The following is a 20,011-nucleotide window of genomic DNA, read 5'->3' on the forward strand; positions in this document are numbered from 1 at the left end:
TGGAAAAAAAGTTAGCATAAGGGGAGATAATTTGTAAAGACATATAATCCAAACTGTATTACCTTAACAATGCTGTTATAGTTTCCTGCCATATTAGTCTGGAAATCTTTCACCACATCTTGGTATTCTTTATCAGCAGGTTGTAATGTAACAATCTTTATATTCTCATTTTGATCCATGGCTGTCCAGTTAGATGGCATATCAAAAGCAGAATCTGAAATACATAAAACTTGTTTATACACAATACTTTTAGTTATTCTGCTTTTATCTCATGACTTGATTTTGTTTGATCTAATGTTCATTTTGAAAACATTATCATAGTTCACTAGATTCTTTTAAATTTACTCCAAGGTCTTTGAAAGATAAATTTATTCATTCACAATTAAAGAACCTTAGTGAGCGCGCTCAAATACCCCACGTACCCACATTGTCATTGGAGAAATTAAATAAATAAGTGTTAAGAAAAAAAAAATTATATAAGAAAAAAAAATGAATCATAATTTCCTGTCAATATGCACATCTACATAGTATGTCCATATTATCTACAAAATTTCATGAAATTCTGTTGTGTGGATTCAGAGGAGTTGAGATGACAAACTGTTGCAGAAGTACATTGAAGCAAATAAGTTCAAAGGGGAGTAACTCCTAGAAAGAAAAAAATTGAATTGTAATTTTCTGTCGATATGCATATCTACATAGTATGTTCTTACTATCACTAGTAGCACGATTTCAGTCTGAAACGGTCATTTTGGTCTGATCACATCTTGATTGACTGGATTTACCGCTAGAAAAAATCGTCAAGATATTTAAGATAGTTAAGTCGCCGTTCAGATCGATAACCTCATCAGGTAAATCAGTTCGTTAAGGCGTGTCAAGACGGAAAAGACTGAATCGTCTAGCGGGTTGTTTAGACCCGTTAAGACCGTGTCAGACCAAAACAGACCATGGATACAAAAGAACGTTCAAAATTTTCAGACCCTGTTTTGATCCGTTCAGTATACCGGTTTGATACCACGAGTTGCGCCCCTTCTACTCGATAATGCATTTTAGATTAATACATGTATATATGTATTTTATTATTAGAATTTGAAGTATATTTTGATTAATTAAAAAAAAAAGATTAAATCTTGTGTTAATTCTTTATTTCTTTTCTTGTTTTGTTGAGTAACTAATAAATTATTCGTCTATATATATGTTGTTTATTTTTTAATAAATGTTAGTTTATATAAATATATATTGATAATTAAATGCAAGGACGTACGTTAATTGTATACACACCAGAATGTATGCCATAAATTTAACCTTGAAATGTTGTGAACACCGGTAAAAATGTTTTTTGTATTTGAAGATTAGTAACGGAAAATCCTAAACGTAACCTAAAAAAGTTAAGGAGATGTGGTATGATTGCCAATGAGACAATCCACAGAAATGCAGCGGAGGCAAATTAACACAGTCATGCATATTTTTGTTTTATGCATGACAGTTTCTGTAATTCGTTTTCTGTTGATATATGTCCTAGTTTACCGTTGAAGCTGTTGCTTTTTTGGTATGTTTATTTTTTTTTCGTGCGAGTTACTCTATTAAAGTTGGAAAAAAATATTCCCGACATTCGGAAATTCGAAAAAAGACTTCCCGGATCCCGAAACCTGATCATATACTGCATTCAGTCTCTGTCGGGACGGTGTTAAAGTATCACCGTATAAAAATTTTCATTCAAACAATATATCCTTATAATATTTATTTTCTTATCCATATAATATGTATATAGTACTTTGTATATACTTTGTATATATATATATATATATATATGGTGTTGATTTAAAATAAAATCTGTTTTAGTTAAAACGGTCGAGTTCAATGGCACGTGCTAGTAATCAACCGGGTCAACAGGTAACAAAATCAATGATCCATAACGTAAGAAAGTACATGCCTATTATATTTTACAATTACTCTCATCATCATTCTTGATAAAAAGTTCTAAACTTTAATAAAGAATGAATGAACACGTATTAGTGATGTCTGACCTTCAGTTTTTAATATAAATTAATGCTTATGTTTTTTTTTATATTGAGCAAAGTAACGAATGTGAATCTATTATACGTTAAAGGTTCTTACAATATCATATATGTCTAAACACTATACCAAAAGACCATGCAAAATATTTGAGCGCCGCATGTAAAACCATTAAAAAAACATGTACTGTTAGGAAGTTTGTTTAGTATTCAAAAGAAACGTTTCGCTTCTCTATATAGTTTAGAGAGTATTCCTTTAAATTGTGTCAGTTATATAAAGTAGTGTGTATTTGTATTCTATTTATTCATCTAAATGTATCATTATAATATACATTTTGTATTTCACAACTATATATACTATAAGTTGTAGTGTGATTGATTGTTGTTTAAAGTCCAGTGGCAAATACTTCATGCATGTTCAGGACCAGCTGTAAGTTTATGACATGTATGGAACTCACCGGTGTAGTTTTCACGTGTTATAATAGATAAAAGAATAATTAATTTTTAAGATATCGAAACATAAAGGAGGCAAGGCGCATGGATTACCCGCACTTATCAGTTCTTTTCTCTTTTTTGTCTTAAAAAAAAAAATCGATTTTTTTTTTTATATGTTTATATAATTTACGATAACTGTGGTGTATACGTGCTGTCAGACGAAAGATACATATGTGCCCTCTAAATATCTTTTTTTACTATGGATTGTTTGCTTTCGTATTGACGTTTAAAACACAACTTTAATTACTGACTGTGATGTATGTAGAAATTCAAACGTACTGGAGAATGAAGGATGCAAATCCAAGTTTTGAATTAAAATGGTCATTAAATTTGCCACACAAATAAAAGAACAAGTGTAAGTGTTGGAATGACATATACAATATATCAACATGTGCATTGTCGGAGAATTTAATTTTGATTTTACTTTGGTAACTGGACAAAATTGAAGAGAGGCAGCCCAATCTTTTCTCCTTTTTGTTACGAGTACAAATAGATTTTATTTGCTTTATAGACATCGAATAGAATTCAGGGCATAACATTACGGAATATGATCTTCAAAATATACAATTTAATACCAATAACATGTAACAAATACATTGTTTTTTTATATATATATATAAAAGTAATTTTTTGATCATCAGTGCAAGCAGTAGCGTTTGTTTGATTTTAAAACACGAATCGATCTATACTATTTAAAATTACAATACGCAAGCTGAAACCGTACCAAGTGAATATTATTTTTGCACACGACATCTAGGCTGTCGTCCCACCTCTAACAGTAGACGGTTCTCTTGGTGGGGATATTGTGCATTCAACCGTGGATATGATAAAATATCTGTAATAAACAAAATTGTAATGTTTTGATTGTGTAATGTCTTAAGTACAGCTCTTTGTAAGAACCAGGCAGAGTGCGATACATGAAGTTTTCAGATTTTTTCTATAATTGGTCTAGTAGAAGCAATAAATGAAAAATGGTCAAAAAATAATTTTGAGTGGGAAAATATGATTGGTTACCATGGTAACGGACACTCTATTTTTTGGTTGTTAAGCATGGTAAAATCTTTCAAAAATCAGCAAAATCACCACAATTCAGAGCCTGATTATGAATCAAATCGTGCATTTTTCATTAATTTTCATATGTAACATTGATAGAACTTGGTTCAAGCTTCATTTTAGTGAAAATTGCATGTCAACCAAATTTGTAATTTTTTTGTAAAATTTTGTGAAAAAATGCATATTTTCAACTTTTCTGAAATTGGGATTTTTGCTAAATTACCACATTTTCTCTGGTGTTTTTCAGAAAAGTGCAAATGTGTACAGAATAGTTACCACTGTAGTTATGAAGTTTGGATACTACTTTACCAAATTTGATAGAAAAATGTGTGGGATTTTTTTTAGTTTTATCACCATAGCAACCGATTTTTTCCTTGGAAACGGAGTTTTCATTTGCAGAATATTGCAGTTTAAGAGCTTAAATGTCCTGAATTTTTCATAACTGATAAGAAAAATACATAAAAGCTAACGCAAACTTTAAATTACAATTGTCAAGTGTTGTTGACTTCAATTGCTACCACGGAAACACATATTATCCTTAGCAACATCCACTCTGAAATTGCATAAATAGAAACTTATGTAAAAAAATACATAAATAGAGGGTGTTTATTTTCTAATTTGAATATGAATGCTTTGCTTCACTTACAGTCTATTCTGTTTATTTCATAAGGTTTAACAAATGTAATATATAATGTAATATTATGGTTGGAAGGTTAAAAAAAGGGGGGTGGTAGGTTTATTTCTTAAGGATATCATACATGTAGATTCTTGAAAAGATTATGTTTCGTCGAAGAGCCTGATTATAAATAGAATCATTTTTTTCTTCAGAAATTTTATATATATAAGATCGATAATCTATAACTTGGGTTTAGCTTCAGAGGTTAGTTAAGGTACATTGCAGTTCTATTGCCATGTTTTTGATTTTTTGTCAGATTTTCGGAAACCTCAGGTTTTATTCATTTGAATGGCTTAAAAAAATGGCATTGAGCCCCATTTATCTTTTTATAAATCTTTTCCATGTATAATGATAAGCAATCTGTAAAAGTTTTATAAAATTCAAATTATTTTTTGATAGTTTTGAGAATGTAAACTTGTCAATGAAATAGTTGTGAAACTTCAAGTCAAATGGACAAATTAATCTTTCTGCTTTAAAATGAATTTTTAATAAGGAAACATTCTTTTTTTTTAAATCTCAGAATATGATCAAGATTCTTTGATAGAAAGTCATTGAATTTTCATTTCGATATAATGAAGTATTTTTAAGATGCTTGGAAAGCAATTCAAATAGAGAGAACATAATTTTATTAATAAAACATCTTCATTCTATATAGATTTCTTGCCAACCTACTTTACACAAACGAGAGCTTACTTTGTAGTATATTTATATTCGGTTATAGCTATATAAGCAGGGATTCCGTATAACCGCAATTTACTCAATTTTCTTTGTAATATATATATACTAGTAGTAACAAGGATATCGTTTCTGGGGGGGGGGGGGGGGGGGCTTTATAGTTTGTTGTTCATGCAGTGTAAGCTAATGCTCCGTGTTGAAAACCGTATTTGCCTATGATGGTTTACTTTTAGGAATAGTGACTTAGATAAAGAGTTTTCTTATTGGCATTCATACCACATTTTCTTATATTATTCTGCTCATTTTTGAAGTCAATGATATGATCTAATAAATCAAGGATTTTACTTTGCAATGACTACAATAGTTATACATTTTAATATTTACAGCCTCTTCTTTTAATAACAACTGTTTCCTTTGAATCTTAAATAAGAAATAAGATAAAAACAAAGGTTTGCATTGTAACGCAAACACTCGAAGAAAAATTAAAAAAAATATGTGACGCTAATACGCTTCCGTAGATTTTAAGATAGGTAGTGCATATGTTAGTTAAGAATCAGTGCTCACCCATTACATTAAGAATTGAAAAATCGTAATGTACAGCTGATAGAGATGAGGAAGGTGTCATTTTTCAATCGAATGCTCACTTTATAACAATTTGAGGGAGGAACTCTTTCAGCACATTTCTAGCACATCTCGATGTTAACACAAGAAAACTTGACTATTATAGGGGATACTGACGATTGTATTGTTAAAAAAATAGTTCTTTTGAATTATGTAGTAAATGTCTTGATACTGACTGTTATTTGATAAATATAGTTGGTTTTTTATCTATTTTGTTTTGGCTCCGATTGTGACTGAGGCTTATGGTGCTATAAAGATAATTATATCATATTATTATTGTTATACAGTCTTTATGTTGTTCCAATAATTATACCGCCGCTTCAAAAAAGTGGGGTATACTGTTTTGCCTCTGTCTGTCTGTCCGTCCTTCCAACCGTCCAGTTCATCCCTCCGTCCCATGAATATTTTCGTTGAATATTTTCATGAACTACATCACAAGGATTTCTCAAAGGTTTATTGAAGTCGGCTATATCGTGTGATAAGTTTTCAGATTTATCACTAAACCACTTCCTGTTTACCGAACACTTTTCACATGACAGCCAAGTTAAAAAAAAATCGTCATATTTTTCTGAGGAACTACAATCAAATACAATGATTTCTGAAAATTGGTTTCGGGGTTTATTAGTCAGCTATACTGTGTGATGCTTTTTTCAGATTCAAAACTCAACAACGAAATATTTGGGCGAGTTTTCATCAGTAGTTTGCACCATCACTGGTTGTTTATATGCTCTTTATAGATCCTTGAATTTGGAAAAATTAAATATTCTGTTCTGTTTTATTCTATACTAGAACACACCCGAGATATCGCGGGTCCGTGACTGAATTAAAGTATATAACTATGCGCAAGCCTTATTTTAGTATTAGTATTGTCATCTGATAAAGTCATGCCGATTATAAGATACACAGTTTTCTCTGCTTTCAAATCTTTCTGTTTGAACCCGTCGAACTGGAACTTATCAATTATTGGTAATATTAATTATTTGGAAAACAAAAGGTCCTGGAATGGAGTATTTTTTAATCAACAGCATTGTCCTATATTAGTTATAAATAAAGTTGAATTCTTTGAATCGCGGTTTTACGTCATGCCCGCTAACAAATTGAAAACTGTTCCTATACGCCTTATTTTTAGTCCAGATTTTTAGTATTCGTATTGTTATCTTAGAAAGTCTTACTGATTAAAATACTACAATAGGTAACAATTTGACAATTTAGTAGTGTCAACCCTGTGATTATGACCCGTGTATATAGCATATTAATCCTGAATACACTGTTTGTTGGTGCGCCTGTCAGATGCGGAACGTACAGATAAGGTAATAGGTAACAGGTATCGGTATCGGACTCGACCCGGAACTTCTTAATTATTGGCAATATTAATTACGTGGAAAACAAAGGGGCCTGGAGTGGTGTAATTTTTAATCTACACCTTTGTACTATATTAGTTATATATAAAGTTGAATTCTTTGATTCGTCGTTTTTACGTGATGACGGCTGACAAATTGGACCTCGTAATTTTAGTATTATAGATTAATCCTGAATACACCGTTTGTTGGTGCGCCTGTCAGATGCGGAACGTACAGATAAGGTAATAGGTAACAGGTGAATATATTATTGGTATCGGTATCGGACTCGACCCGGAACTTATTAATTATTGGCAATATTAATTACGTGGAAAACAAAGGGGCCTGGAGTGGTGTAATTTTTAATCTACACCTTTGTACTATATTAGTTATATATAAAGTTGAATTCTTTGATTCGTCGTTTTTACTTGATGACGGCTGACAAATTGGACCTCGTAATTTTAGTATTATAGATTAATCCTGAATACACCGTTTGTTGGTGCGCCTGTCAGATGCGGAACGTACAGATAAGGTAATAGGTAACAGGTGAATATATTATTGGTATCGGTATCGGACTCGACCCGGAACTTATTAATTATTGGCAATATTAATTACGTGGAAAACAAAGGGGCCTGGAGTGGTGTAATTTTTAATCTACACCTTTGTACTATATTAGTTATATATAAAGTTGAATTCTTTGATTCGTCGTTTTTACTTGATGACGGCTGACAAATTGGACCTCGTAATTTTAGTATTATAGATACAGATTTCGAATTGAGTATATAGAAAGTATTCGAACTACCTAAGCCTGATGTTATATATACGGAATTATTTCTTTAAAAACATATTTTTATATCTAAACGTAATAATACAGACAGACAATTTTTTGTATCCTGTTACCCTTATATATGCTTGACTTGATAAGTGTTGGACTTATGGATTGTCGGAGTATTGGGCTGTCGGAGCAATGGATTGTCGGACTATTGGGTTGTTGTACTAATGGGTTGTCAGACTAATTGGCTGTCGGACTTTTGTGCTGTCTGACCAATAGGTTTTCGGACTAATGGGTTGTCCGACCAAAGGGCTGTCGGACTAATGGACTGTCGGACCAATGGACTGTCGGAATAATAGCATGTAACCTATATGGCCTGGTTAACTAAAGAAGTTTCTAAAAGTTACCATTTAGGAGAACCTTTCTGGAGCCCTCTTTTCGTCATACATACGCTATTATTTTTTTCAACTTTCATGTAGATTTTTTTTATCTTTTCTGTTAATTTAAAAAAGAAGATGTGGTATAATTGTTAATGAGACCATTACATGCCATTATTCCAAAAAGATAAAAAAAAATCTACATGAAAGTCGAAAAATATAGTAGTGTATGTATGACGAAAAGAGGGCTCCAGAAAGGTTCTCCTAAGATCAAATGGTAACTTTTAGAAATTTCTTAAGTTAACCAGCCCATATAAGGCAAATTATACAGTTAACAGTGACACCAATAAAATTCAAACTTGATCTCTGTGTATACATGTATCATAAGATTTGATTGAGGCAAACAAAAATTATAAAATAGAAACCAACTTTGTGACAACTAATGTACTGACGAACATGGGTCAAACCTACTACAACTCCCCCCCCCCCCCCCCCCCATCCCCCAAAAAATTAAAAATTGCGGCACGAAAGTGTTTATTTTAGTTTTTGCCCTTGAACCTTGAATCGATCAAACGTGTGCACAAAGAGTGGGACATTGGAAATTTACTTTTTTTATTCCACATGGGACACTGAAGTCTTGTATTCATGAATGTTTACAACTTGTTTGGACTAGAAAACATTGATAATTACAAAGAAAAATAAGATTGGTATGAACTGCGCTGTTTCTAGTGTTCGGCAGTTAATTGAATGTGTGGAATTTGTATTCAAATTATTACTGTTATTAATTTTGTATTTATGCAGACATTTTCAGCTAAGTGGTTCCATTCCAAATCTCGGGATTAATGCAGTCTTTTGTAAATGTTACAGCTATAGAGACAGATACAGAAAATAAGGGCGTAATTCCTGTAAAGGTTAAAAAAAAACGTTGAGACTAGCAAAACCGTGATTTTTTTTTTAAGATTCATCCTAAAAAAATTTACCTCTATTTACCGGTTTATTTTCTTAAGAGGAGGGGGATTTCAGAAGGATAAGAAGTGTGCTTCAGCTGAATCCCCCTCCCGAAAACACACACACACAACAAGATATTACGTTATCGGAATCTAGAACTTGTGAGATATATGTAGAATGACGCATAGTAAGGAATGATTCCTTATTGATACAATTATATTGCTTGATAATTCTGATTTGATAGTTTTGCCGGTAATAGCATAATTATTTTACAGGGATTAGCACAATTCCAACTTAGCAGATGTATCCTATTTGTCTATGTATTCTATTTGTCTATCTCGGAGATCCTGTATTTCAATTGCGGGATAGTAGTACAACAAAGCAGTTATTAATGATATGTTAATAGCTACATGTATATATTAAGAGGATTCGATTATACTGGACTTCCGATATTAGCTATCACTCATTGCCTATTATTATTTTTAAAATCACCACCAACTTAAAATGTGTTCAATTTGCCTGTCCGTCTATATCCACCCGTCCATCACACTTCAGTTTCAGTTTAGAAATGCTTTGACCAAATGATTCTATTATTGGTTTGTTAATATTATGTTACGGATCAATTTTGTGATTTATGCTGGTGGAATAACATCTCAGACGGATGTGTGCCATACGAAATTACGAATTTTGCTTACATTTGTTAGGGCCATATATATCTTGCCTTTCCATAAGTCAGGTTGACCCGGCTATTGCAACCCCATGAAGTTCATCATCTGTCAACCTTAAACCAGATGCTCCACAGGGCACAGCTTTATACGACCGCAGAGTTCGAACCCTGAACAGTTGGGCACGTATGGACACAACATTCAAGCTTGATTCAGCTCTGAATTTGGATTGCGATTAAATAGTTGACACAACATAGTTTTCTGACACAAAATGAATGTGGTCCAAGAACTTGAACTTAAAAACTTAAAAAATGGACATTTACCTATTATGGTCCAATATCCAAAATCTAAATACATGGTTAGATTCAGCATATCAAAGAACCCCCAAGAATTCATTTTTTGTTAAAATCAAACTAAGCTTAATTTTGGACCCTTTGGACCTTATTGTAGACCAATTTGAAAACGGGACCAAAAACTAAGAATCTACATTCACAGTTAAGATTCGGCATATTAAAGAACCCCAATTATTCAATTTTTGATGAAATCAAACAAAGTTTAATTTTGACCCTTTTGGTCCCTAACTACTAAACTGTTGGGACCAAAACTCCCAAAATCAATCCTAACCTTCATTTATGGTCATAAACCTTGTGTTAAAATTTCATAGATATCTATTTACTTACACTAAATTTATGGTGCGAAAACCAAGAAAAATGCTTAATTGGCCCCTTTTTGGTCCCTAATTCCTAAACGTTTGGGAACAAAACTCCCGAAATCAATCCCAACCTTTCTTTTGTGTTCTTAAACATTGTGTTTGAATTTTATAGATTTCTATTTACTTATACTGAAGTTATTGTGTGAAAATCAAGAAAAATGTCTAGAGGGACCCTTTTTTGGCCCCTAATTCTAAACTATAGTGACCAAAACTCTCAAAATCAATCTCAACCTTCTTTTTCTGGTAAATAACCGTGTGTTTAAATTTCATAGATTTCTATAAACTTACACTAAAGTTAAAGTGCGAAAACCAATGTTTCTTCGGACGGCGAAACGCAATTATCTTTTCAAGTATCTACTTGTATGCTAACTTTAAAAAAATCAACTTACCCCTTCCCCCTTTTTCCAAGCCCCCCCCCCCCCCTTTATGTGTCATGACATATAACATTTATTGAACAATCTGAAGAAATAATCCCAGACAAGACTGTGAGTGAAGCAAAGAATGAAGTCATATTCCAATTTGAACCCTTTATTTATATACTTTTTTAAAATATATTTCTATTTATGCAGTTTTTTAGTGGATGTTGCTATGGATAATATGTCTTTCCATGGTAACAATTGAAGTCAACAACACTTAACGATTGTAGTTTAAAGTTTGAGTTAGCTTTTATGTATTTTTCTTATTGGTTATAAAAAATTCAGGACATCAAAGCTCTTAAACTGCAATTTTCTGCAAATGAAAACTCCGTTTCCAAGGAAAAAATCGGTTGCTATGGTGATAAAACTAAAAAAAATCCCACACATTTTTCTATTAAATTTGGTAGAGTAGTATCCAAACCTCATAACTACAGTGGTAACTATTCTGTACACATTTGCACTTTTCTGAAAAACACCAGAGAAAATGTGGTAATTCAGCAAAAATCCCAATTTCAGAAAAGTTGAAAATATGCATTTTTTCACAAAATTTTACAAAAAAATTACAAATTTGGTTGACATGCAATCTTCACTAAAATGAAGCTTGAACCAAGTTCTATCAATGTTACATATGAAAATTAATGAAAAAATGCATTATTCTATTCATAATCAGGCTCTAAACTGTGGTGATTTAGCTGATTTTTGAAAGATTTTACAACGCTTAACAACCAAAAAATTGTGTGTCCGTTACCATGGCAACCACTCATATTTTCCCAATCAAAATTATTTTTTGAGCATTTTTCATTTATTGCTTCTACTAGGCCAATTATAGATAAAATCTGAAACCCCCCATGTATCACATGTATATGGCACACTGCCTGGTTCTTATAAAGAGCTGTACTTAATTTTTAAGGTTACGCGGGTTCGGTATTGTAAGCGTGGATGGTTAGAGATTTATTTGTGTATTCGATATTTGAAAAATAAGTTAGATAGTCACTATTCGTTTTCCCTTTTTTCAGCTTAACAAAAAGGTATTTAAATAGAAGCGCACCACATGTAACAGAGATTTACAAGCATTTAATATAACGACTTGTGTTTTCCGGAACGTCCTATTTTCAATTATTCACAGACTTTTGCAATAATATTAAACCTTTATTTTTTACCTTCAAAAACTGCTCAAACTTTTATTCTCAGACTAGACAGCATGAAAGACATAAACACTTTTATAAGTCAGTGTACACACGGTGTTTTCCAAACTTGGTAATTTCCTCGCCCAGGGATATGAATTTGACATTAAAAGTCCCTCAAAGCTTTACAATACCCGGTCGTGTCATTTCCGTATATTGTAGATGGAACGAGTGATATATATACACCAGACATACATGTTCCCTTACAGGTAAATTTTACCTTTTTGGAGGACTCCTAAGTGGGGATGCGTTGCATGTGTGCTAATCTAAAAAAAATCCAATCTTTTATTTTTCTAAACTGCGTTACATGCAAATGCGAAATAATTAGTGTTGTTTGTTCAGTCCAATTTATTTATAAATATTAATTTATTCTTTTGAATAAAAAAAACTACGCATGTAAACTTCAATGAATACAATAGTATTTAATACTAGTAGCCTAAATGTAAAACAATTGCAGCAAGATTTGAGGTTGAAGCGGCTCGATCAAAACGTGAATAGATGAGAAATTGTCATAATTAGATGATAAGTAAAAAATCGCGGAATTTCCCTTTAATTACAAAGTATTTTGTGAGAACAAATACTTATATTTTAGTGATGGTGATTCATTGTTGTTTGCCTCAGTCACCTCCAGTGGCAAATATTTCATTCGTGTTCATAACGAGAACACAAGTTTTAAATATAATAGGAAGCACTTCAAATAGTCGTTCGACAATAAGATTAAAAGTAAACTTGAAATACCACTGAATAATGAGAGAAGATTTAATAAGGATAGAAATTTAGCCTTGCAACAGCTCGCTACAGTGGGACCACTAACATCATTGAGGAAGAGTTTTCAATTTGCAGAGAGCGATGGTCCTCTCAATCTACTCTGATGTCGGCCATCTCTATTCATACGTGTAGATACCAACATCACATAACGGTATCTAATTTAGATAAGATCATGACTTTAAAATCGCATTAGTAACGGTGATAATTCTGTTAAACTGTATTGTTTATTATGCTCGAGTTTTTGGTATGACTATGCGACCTCTCTCCTGGTTGGTCTCGTGAGAATAAGTTCACCTCGACAGCGAGAGGACTTTAGTCCGAATCCCAAACGGGTCTGACAAAGAGTTTTTTTCTTTCTTTCGAACTGTTAGCTTGTGAACTTACACGTTAAAAATCCATCTCAGTGTGTCGGTCTAGTACAAAGCAGGCTTAATTTTCATATTATATTTCCATATTATAGTTTTGTCCTAAATCTACTGATTTATATCACACCTGCTATAATTTTCAACGATCGAAATAAAAAAAATGGTACGTGAAATATTTCTACGGAACACTTGCATTTTTGTCTAAAAAAAATCACTGCTCCCGTATTATTTAGTCTTGTTGCGGTTTAGGCTTTTTATTCTGTATAGGTTTCTTTCTATAACAAAAATCTGTGTGTTGACTCTTAATGTTTTGATTGATATGTGTCGTTGGGTTGATGTCGTATTAATGTATACCTTTAAAATTGTTTTCAAAACCAAATGATTGATTGGGTATAGAAATATTCTCCCGTTCGACAGTATATCTTTGCTAAAATTGGGTGCGGACGTTTGGTTGTTCGGTTGTATAAATAAGCAGCCGCATTTGGTCGGAAAAAAAAATAGTCTATGCATGGTGTAGTGAGAGTTTCGCGCTATCTATACGTTAAAAAAAATTGAATAAATCGTTGAAGGGATATACGAACTTTGATTGAAATTTCTAAAAAACGAAAAAGGTCACCTGAATCTCCAAGTAAGCCAGTCGCATGGTTGAATTTAACACTTTAGAAGAAACGAAACGGCCAAAATAAGTTTAGTCTTATTATAAATTGTTGCCAACTTTTTCGTCCGTTTTTGCTTTTATGACAACTTTACCAGATATATATATATAAAGATTTGACAGTAATTGTTTCACCAAAACGAGCTCAACTACATGTCGTTGTTTTACGCTTCAACATAAATGCATATGTATGTATACAATGGAGACTGTTTTCTGTTCTACTGCCCTGGTCCTAGATTGGCTGTATACAATCTAACCCCTGACATGGACTACTTTATTAAATGTTTACAAACAAATAAATGCAAAGAGAAAGATTCGGAAAGAAATTCTAAAATTTACGCTAAAAAATAAAATATACAAAAATGGAAACAGTTTTAGACAATTATCATTTGAGAACTATATATAATTAGCATGCATCACTAAATGAAACTGATAAATTGATTGCTCCCTTAATGTCCAGTGGCAATTATATCACGCATATTCATGACGAGATGCAAAATGGATCGACCTGAAGCAAATGATTGATACATCACCAAGACAGTGAGTTCGCTGAGGTAAAACGTATGCCGTACTAGAATGCTGTATGGATTTTGCTCATTGTTAAAGGCCGTACAGTGACCTTTGAACGACTTTGACCCCCCCCCCCCTTGCAGAGCTATAGAAAAACAGTACATTAAGGGGTGTTACACAGACTCTTTTTCGATGATACACAGACTCTTCTTAATTGTTACACGGACACTTTTTATGAATAGAATCACTCGTGCATGATCAGTGAGTTCATGGGCACTTTAATTTTCAATTAGATTTGAACTTTTTGGTTCACCGACTTATTTCCTGTCTTTTTATTGGATAAAATATTTACGTTAGCATCAATATCTATTTTCCAAAACATTTCCAGTAAAATACTATTCATATCAGTACACCAATGGATTAGACATTAAACTTCAAGGGAGGGTATGGTATAATAAATCAAATTGTCATCACTGTTGGGTTTCTCGTCTGAATATTTTACATTAACTGTGTCAGATGCCTCATTACAGGCTGAACCTTTTATAGGGTGCTCATTATAAAGTTTTAGTTTTTGGTCATTGTTGAAGGGTGTGCAGTGACCTATTATATAGTGACTAACAAGTAAATCACTTGGTCTACATGGTTTAAATGGTTGATAGTCGTCTCACCATATCTCCTTAGGCCAAAATAAAAATTGTTTGTTTCCCCTCCCCACACCCAGGTAAAAAATAAGCCCCCTGGGATGGGAAACAGACATTCTTTTAAATGTGGCCTTATTCATGATCTTTTTATTGAAATTCTGTAATAAGAAGATTTTACTAGTCTATAAGTATCACATAAACTTTACATTATCAATAATCCATTAAAATGAAGTCCAGTCAAAATAACCATGCCAGACAGATATATGACAGATAATTTCATGAATTTCATGAATTTTTGAATTTCACAGTTCTTCCATACCCCAAATTTATGGTTAAACGTTTATAGTAACCATAGAAACAGAGAGAAAGACTAAACATAAAAACCATGAAAATGGTGTCATTGTCAGATGAAATAAGCCATTCAAAAATGTCAAACATGTACAACTTACATTTATTCCATAATTATGCCAAAAGTAGTGATCCTATACATGTACAATGTAGCTTATAGCTTATGAGAAACATTGATGACCTTCGGCTATTGTCTGCTCTGTAGTTGGGTTGTTGTCTTTTTTGGCACATTCCCAATTTCCAGTGTCAATTTTATTAGGAAGTATAAACTGAGAAACAAACCTAACCATGTTAACATTGTATCAAACTGAAATAACCTTAATCACTTAAATTATCCATGAAGGTCAAGGTCAGGTCAACCCAACCTGATAGACAAGTAGATCTTTCAAGATACTCATATACAATAAAATGTATCCAATTACATATATAAAATATACAGTATAAAAGAGCATTTCATTGATTAAGTAACAGTATATTTTACATGCAGTCATTGAACCATGAAAATGGGGTCAGGTGCAATGTACATATAATGGCAAACTGAAACATCATAACATATTAATTAGCTACTAGCATCTGAATACAAGACAAGAAACATCCAGCTCTTTTAGCTTTTAAAATGTAAAGCTCTATAAAATAGCTTACATCATCACCCCAAGACTGCAATACAAATTTCTTGTATACAACCAACTTTCATGACTTTTGTGTAAGGCGAGACAAAATAAAATGATACTTTGAAGTACATGTATTGTTTAATATGTTTGACTACTATTATAAAATGCCAGTTTCAGAATGAACAGTAATTTAGAAGATTATTAAAATACATGTAGATACATTCAGACTATAATAACTATACAGCAAGCTGTCATTCGACTCTAACCAACAACCATGCCAGGGCTGTAAAGCTTGTCTAGGTTGGTAAAAACTTCCATCATCATGCATATATATGACACTAACCAATAGTGATGGACCGTGACAGACCCTCATGGAAAGTAAAGGAGGTTTAACACTCCCAGGTGGTACATGTAGCCAACAATAGCAATGGCAGCATAGAAACTCTTATTATATCCAAATTCTTATTTCAAATGAATAATTATCCAAGGTGAATCAGATGATGTATGATCATGATGCTGCACTTTTAGTATTGACAATGATTGATATTCACTGAAGCTAGAAATTTCCATTATTCCAATTTTCTATTCTTAATGATATAACTATCCAAGATAATCATGGAATTAAGATATGATGCACTACTAATATTCCTAGAAAACTTTAAATTCTCTTTATTTCAAATTGTTAATATTACTTATTTCAAATATATATATATATATATATATCAAAGGTATGCTCTGTCACCAAGTAATGTAGTACATTGTATTTCCTACATTTTTTCTATGAATTGTAAGTTTGCTATTTGTTCAATTCACAATTCTCTTTTTGTCCAATCAGATCATCCCATCAACTGTACATCATGACATAATGCTGTTAGCTCTATCAACGTTATTTCCAAACCAATAAGTAACACAAAATTATGAATGAATCCACCATTTCACAATTTATAGCTACAGGTACAAATGAGGTTCCATATGAGAGTAACTTAGTGACACTATATATTTCCTATATATACATTGATATACATGATATATGCTGCTTCATAATCTGGCTGGGAATCATGCTCAAACCAATGTGATATCTTATCTACAAAAAAAATATACATTAAGAATAAAGTATTTATTATATATAAACTTGTATTTATTTACAAGAAAAACTAGCAATCATAATTTGCTTGACAACAAAGTTTAATGATGTAAAGAAATGAATTTATGACTTATACAATTTAATTGATAAGTCCCTTATGAGAAGAAGAATAAAACCCTTTTTTGAGGTTCTATTTCTAAAACAAAATGTTCTCTCTTTCTACATCAATGTTTTCTTAGGTGTATACTTCATTGAAGGGTTACTGTCTAATAGAGGCTATAGCACTATACTTGTTGTGATCAATTTATAATACTTTTTTATTTAAATAGAATTTGTTGAATATTACTACCAACGTGACATGGTGACAAAGCAAATAGTATTTATAAGATTCTTCTTCTTCTTCTTTATAATCCATCAACATACTGATGATAACGTGTCGGGCACTTATTTAACTATGCCGCGCATGCGTGGGATCTAATTTTTATTTACATGTAGTCATGACAGTCATGACAGTGAATAATATACAAAAGATAAAAATAAAAATTTCAACATAATTTCTTTTTCTTGTTATAACATATATTTAAGTTCTACAAAATTTAGAGCATAACAAATCATTTATAACAAAATAATGAATCATACCCGGTAAAATCTTAAATTTCTTATCACAAAAGATGAAAAGTGTTAAAAATTGTTGTTAAGGACGCAATGCCGTCTCATCATTTGGAATCAGGCATGTCAGGGCACAATATCAATATACTCTTTTTTTTGCCCCGGGCAATTTTGAGGTTATTGCATATATACAAACCCAAGCCTTGAACATGTTGAAGGTATTCATAACACATATGTGACAAATTATAATTATTGTACATCACCCACCAGTGGCTATATAAATAGGTATATCATCGTCGTAACTAGTCCGAGATTACTCTGACATCCAAACGGCTGTTTTGCCAGACAAGCTTGTCTAGGACTATATCGTAACATGTGAAGATTGGTTGGTTATTGGTTAATAAAAAAAAGTGACAAATATTTCATGCAAATTTAGGACGTGACAGTTATCAATACATTAACATACAATATGTAGGATTACTCGATCAGGGGTTTAGGTCTTGTAACTGTTGTATAGGCCATCCCCCACAACCATACCATTGTGAATACCCCACGTCAATGCATGTCAGGCAATAAACAGGGGTGGATCCAGCCATTTTTAAAAGGGGGTTTAAACCATACTAGTTTATATGTAACTTTTTAAATCATGCATTGATCTTCCAAAAAAACATGAAAAAGGGGGGGGGGGGTCCAATCACAGGAACAATTTTTTAACAAGCCCAAATTCTTACTTTGGCTTTGAACAGGCTACTATCCAAGAGTGTGGAGTATTGGAACGTCGATTCATACCTGTATGCACAAATTTAACAAATGTGAAAACTCTTGGGTGATGATCCATGATCAATGATTATTCTGATAGACATGTATTAAAATATTCATTTCTACTCACCAATTGCAATTTCCAGCTCAGCTTATATTGTACTATAGTTTCCTTCTACCATGTCAACGATTTTTGTGTAAAATAAGTTAGCTATTAGAAGCGCTGACACTGCCGACACACATGCGACATGAATGCAACAAAAATAAAGAGGGTACGGTAACGTTAAATCGTTTACGGGCGAAGAATTATTTTCCGTTTTTAATTAAACTTGTCAGATTTGATTAATTATCGTCGAAAAATGTCCCTAATGGATAGTCATTCAAATTAAACCAGCTTTATTATGCTGTATGCATGTAATATATATGTAACCTGGTCTTTAAATGTACTTTAAGTACAGTGTCTGACGTATTTATAAACATTTTCTTGATTATTTATCCTATTTCAAATATAAATTTGAATGAATTTATAAGCCTTTTTCTGCTATATTAATATTCAAACTTTATTTTTTAACGAAGTCTTCTGGTATGTAGTTTTTTTTACAAAAGGCTCTCGAATTATAGACACATTAAAAAATAAAGATGGAAAGTCAAACGCATATGAGTCTGGCAAAAATAAAGTTAACGGACAATGTCATGACAATAAACGGAAAACGATAAAAGACAGAGTTATATCTATATATTTTTTTCCCTGCCTCAAATTTACTCAAATGCAATTTATATAGGTAACATAAAAAGATAAATGATAATGCATTCATTTACAATATTTAAAAATAGTTACATCTTAAATTTAATTTAACATATTAAGATCACGTTTTCAAGTGTTCACGGCCGACATCCGTTATTATTAAATAAGGGTGTAAAAATGAATGACAAATTCTTCACCACGTACGACAGTCTGTAATTGCATATAAAACGTATTGCAATCACTTGTAAACCATTAAATATAAAGGTTCAGGTGCTTATATTCAATAATCAAATATTATTTCAGCAATTTGTTGATTTTTTTTAGTCAATTCGCGGCGATTTGTGCAGCAGTATGACTTTGAGCTACTTTTTTTTATTTATATAATTATAAAACAGTGTTAAATAATTAAATAGGAAGAAGTTAGAATTCAAATTGAATATTTGTTTTATTTAAATAACATGATTAAGGGGACGTGGTAGACTTTCAGTTAAAAAAATCGTCTTCTTTCACAGTTTTATTTTATTCTTGAAAGGGGAGCAACCCCTGATAAATAATGGGAAAGTTTCACTCGTTTTGTGTCCAAATTATTAAAATTTGAACACGACTGGACACGGTCTGACAACATCTTGACGTCAGTTTGTATCCATGGTCTGTTTTGGTCTGACACGGTCTTAACGGATCTAAACAGCTCGCTAGAAGATACAGTCTTAAATATCTTGACATGCCTTAACGGGACTAATTTACCTAATGAGACTATCGATCCGAATGGAGACTTAACGATCTGACAAATCTTGACGTTTTCCTCTAGCGGTAAATCCAGTCAATTAAGATACGATCAGACCAAAATGACCGTTTCAGACTGAAATCGTGCTACTAGTGTATCTACAAAATTTCATGAAATTTTGTTGTGTCATTTCAGAGAAGTCGAGATGACAAACTGTTGCAATAGTATATTGAAGCAAATAAGTTCAAA

The 20,011-nt window shown here is 32.2% G+C and overlaps 1 protein-coding gene and 1 long non-coding RNA gene across 3 annotated transcripts in view; both read right to left on the minus strand.

Annotated features, from left to right (window-relative positions):
* The window catches only part of LOC143073071 (protein mono-ADP-ribosyltransferase PARP14-like), a 125,410-nt gene that overhangs the window by 74,087 nt on the left and 31,312 nt on the right, over positions 1-20,011 (minus strand). Inside the window, exon 20 of one of the 2 annotated variants that reach the window (XM_076248321.1) lies at positions 63-214. The exons of the other annotated variant lie outside the window; for it this stretch is intronic. Within the exon in view, the coding sequence (XP_076104436.1) occupies positions 63-214 (152 nt within the window). The remainder of the gene's footprint in view (positions 1-62; positions 215-20,011) is intronic. 2 annotated transcript variants of the gene reach the window in all.
* On the minus strand, positions 15,961-18,813 carry LOC143073074 (uncharacterized). The gene is made up of 2 exons (XR_012977386.1): positions 18,424-18,813; positions 15,961-16,925 (listed from the first exon to the last, which is right to left on the minus strand). It is a non-coding gene; the product is annotated as an uncharacterized LOC143073074 (long non-coding RNA).

This window comes from Mytilus galloprovincialis, chromosome 4 (assembly GCF_965363235.1).
Source record: "Mytilus galloprovincialis chromosome 4, xbMytGall1.hap1.1, whole genome shotgun sequence".
Taxonomy (NCBI): domain Eukaryota; kingdom Metazoa; phylum Mollusca; class Bivalvia; order Mytilida; family Mytilidae; genus Mytilus; species Mytilus galloprovincialis.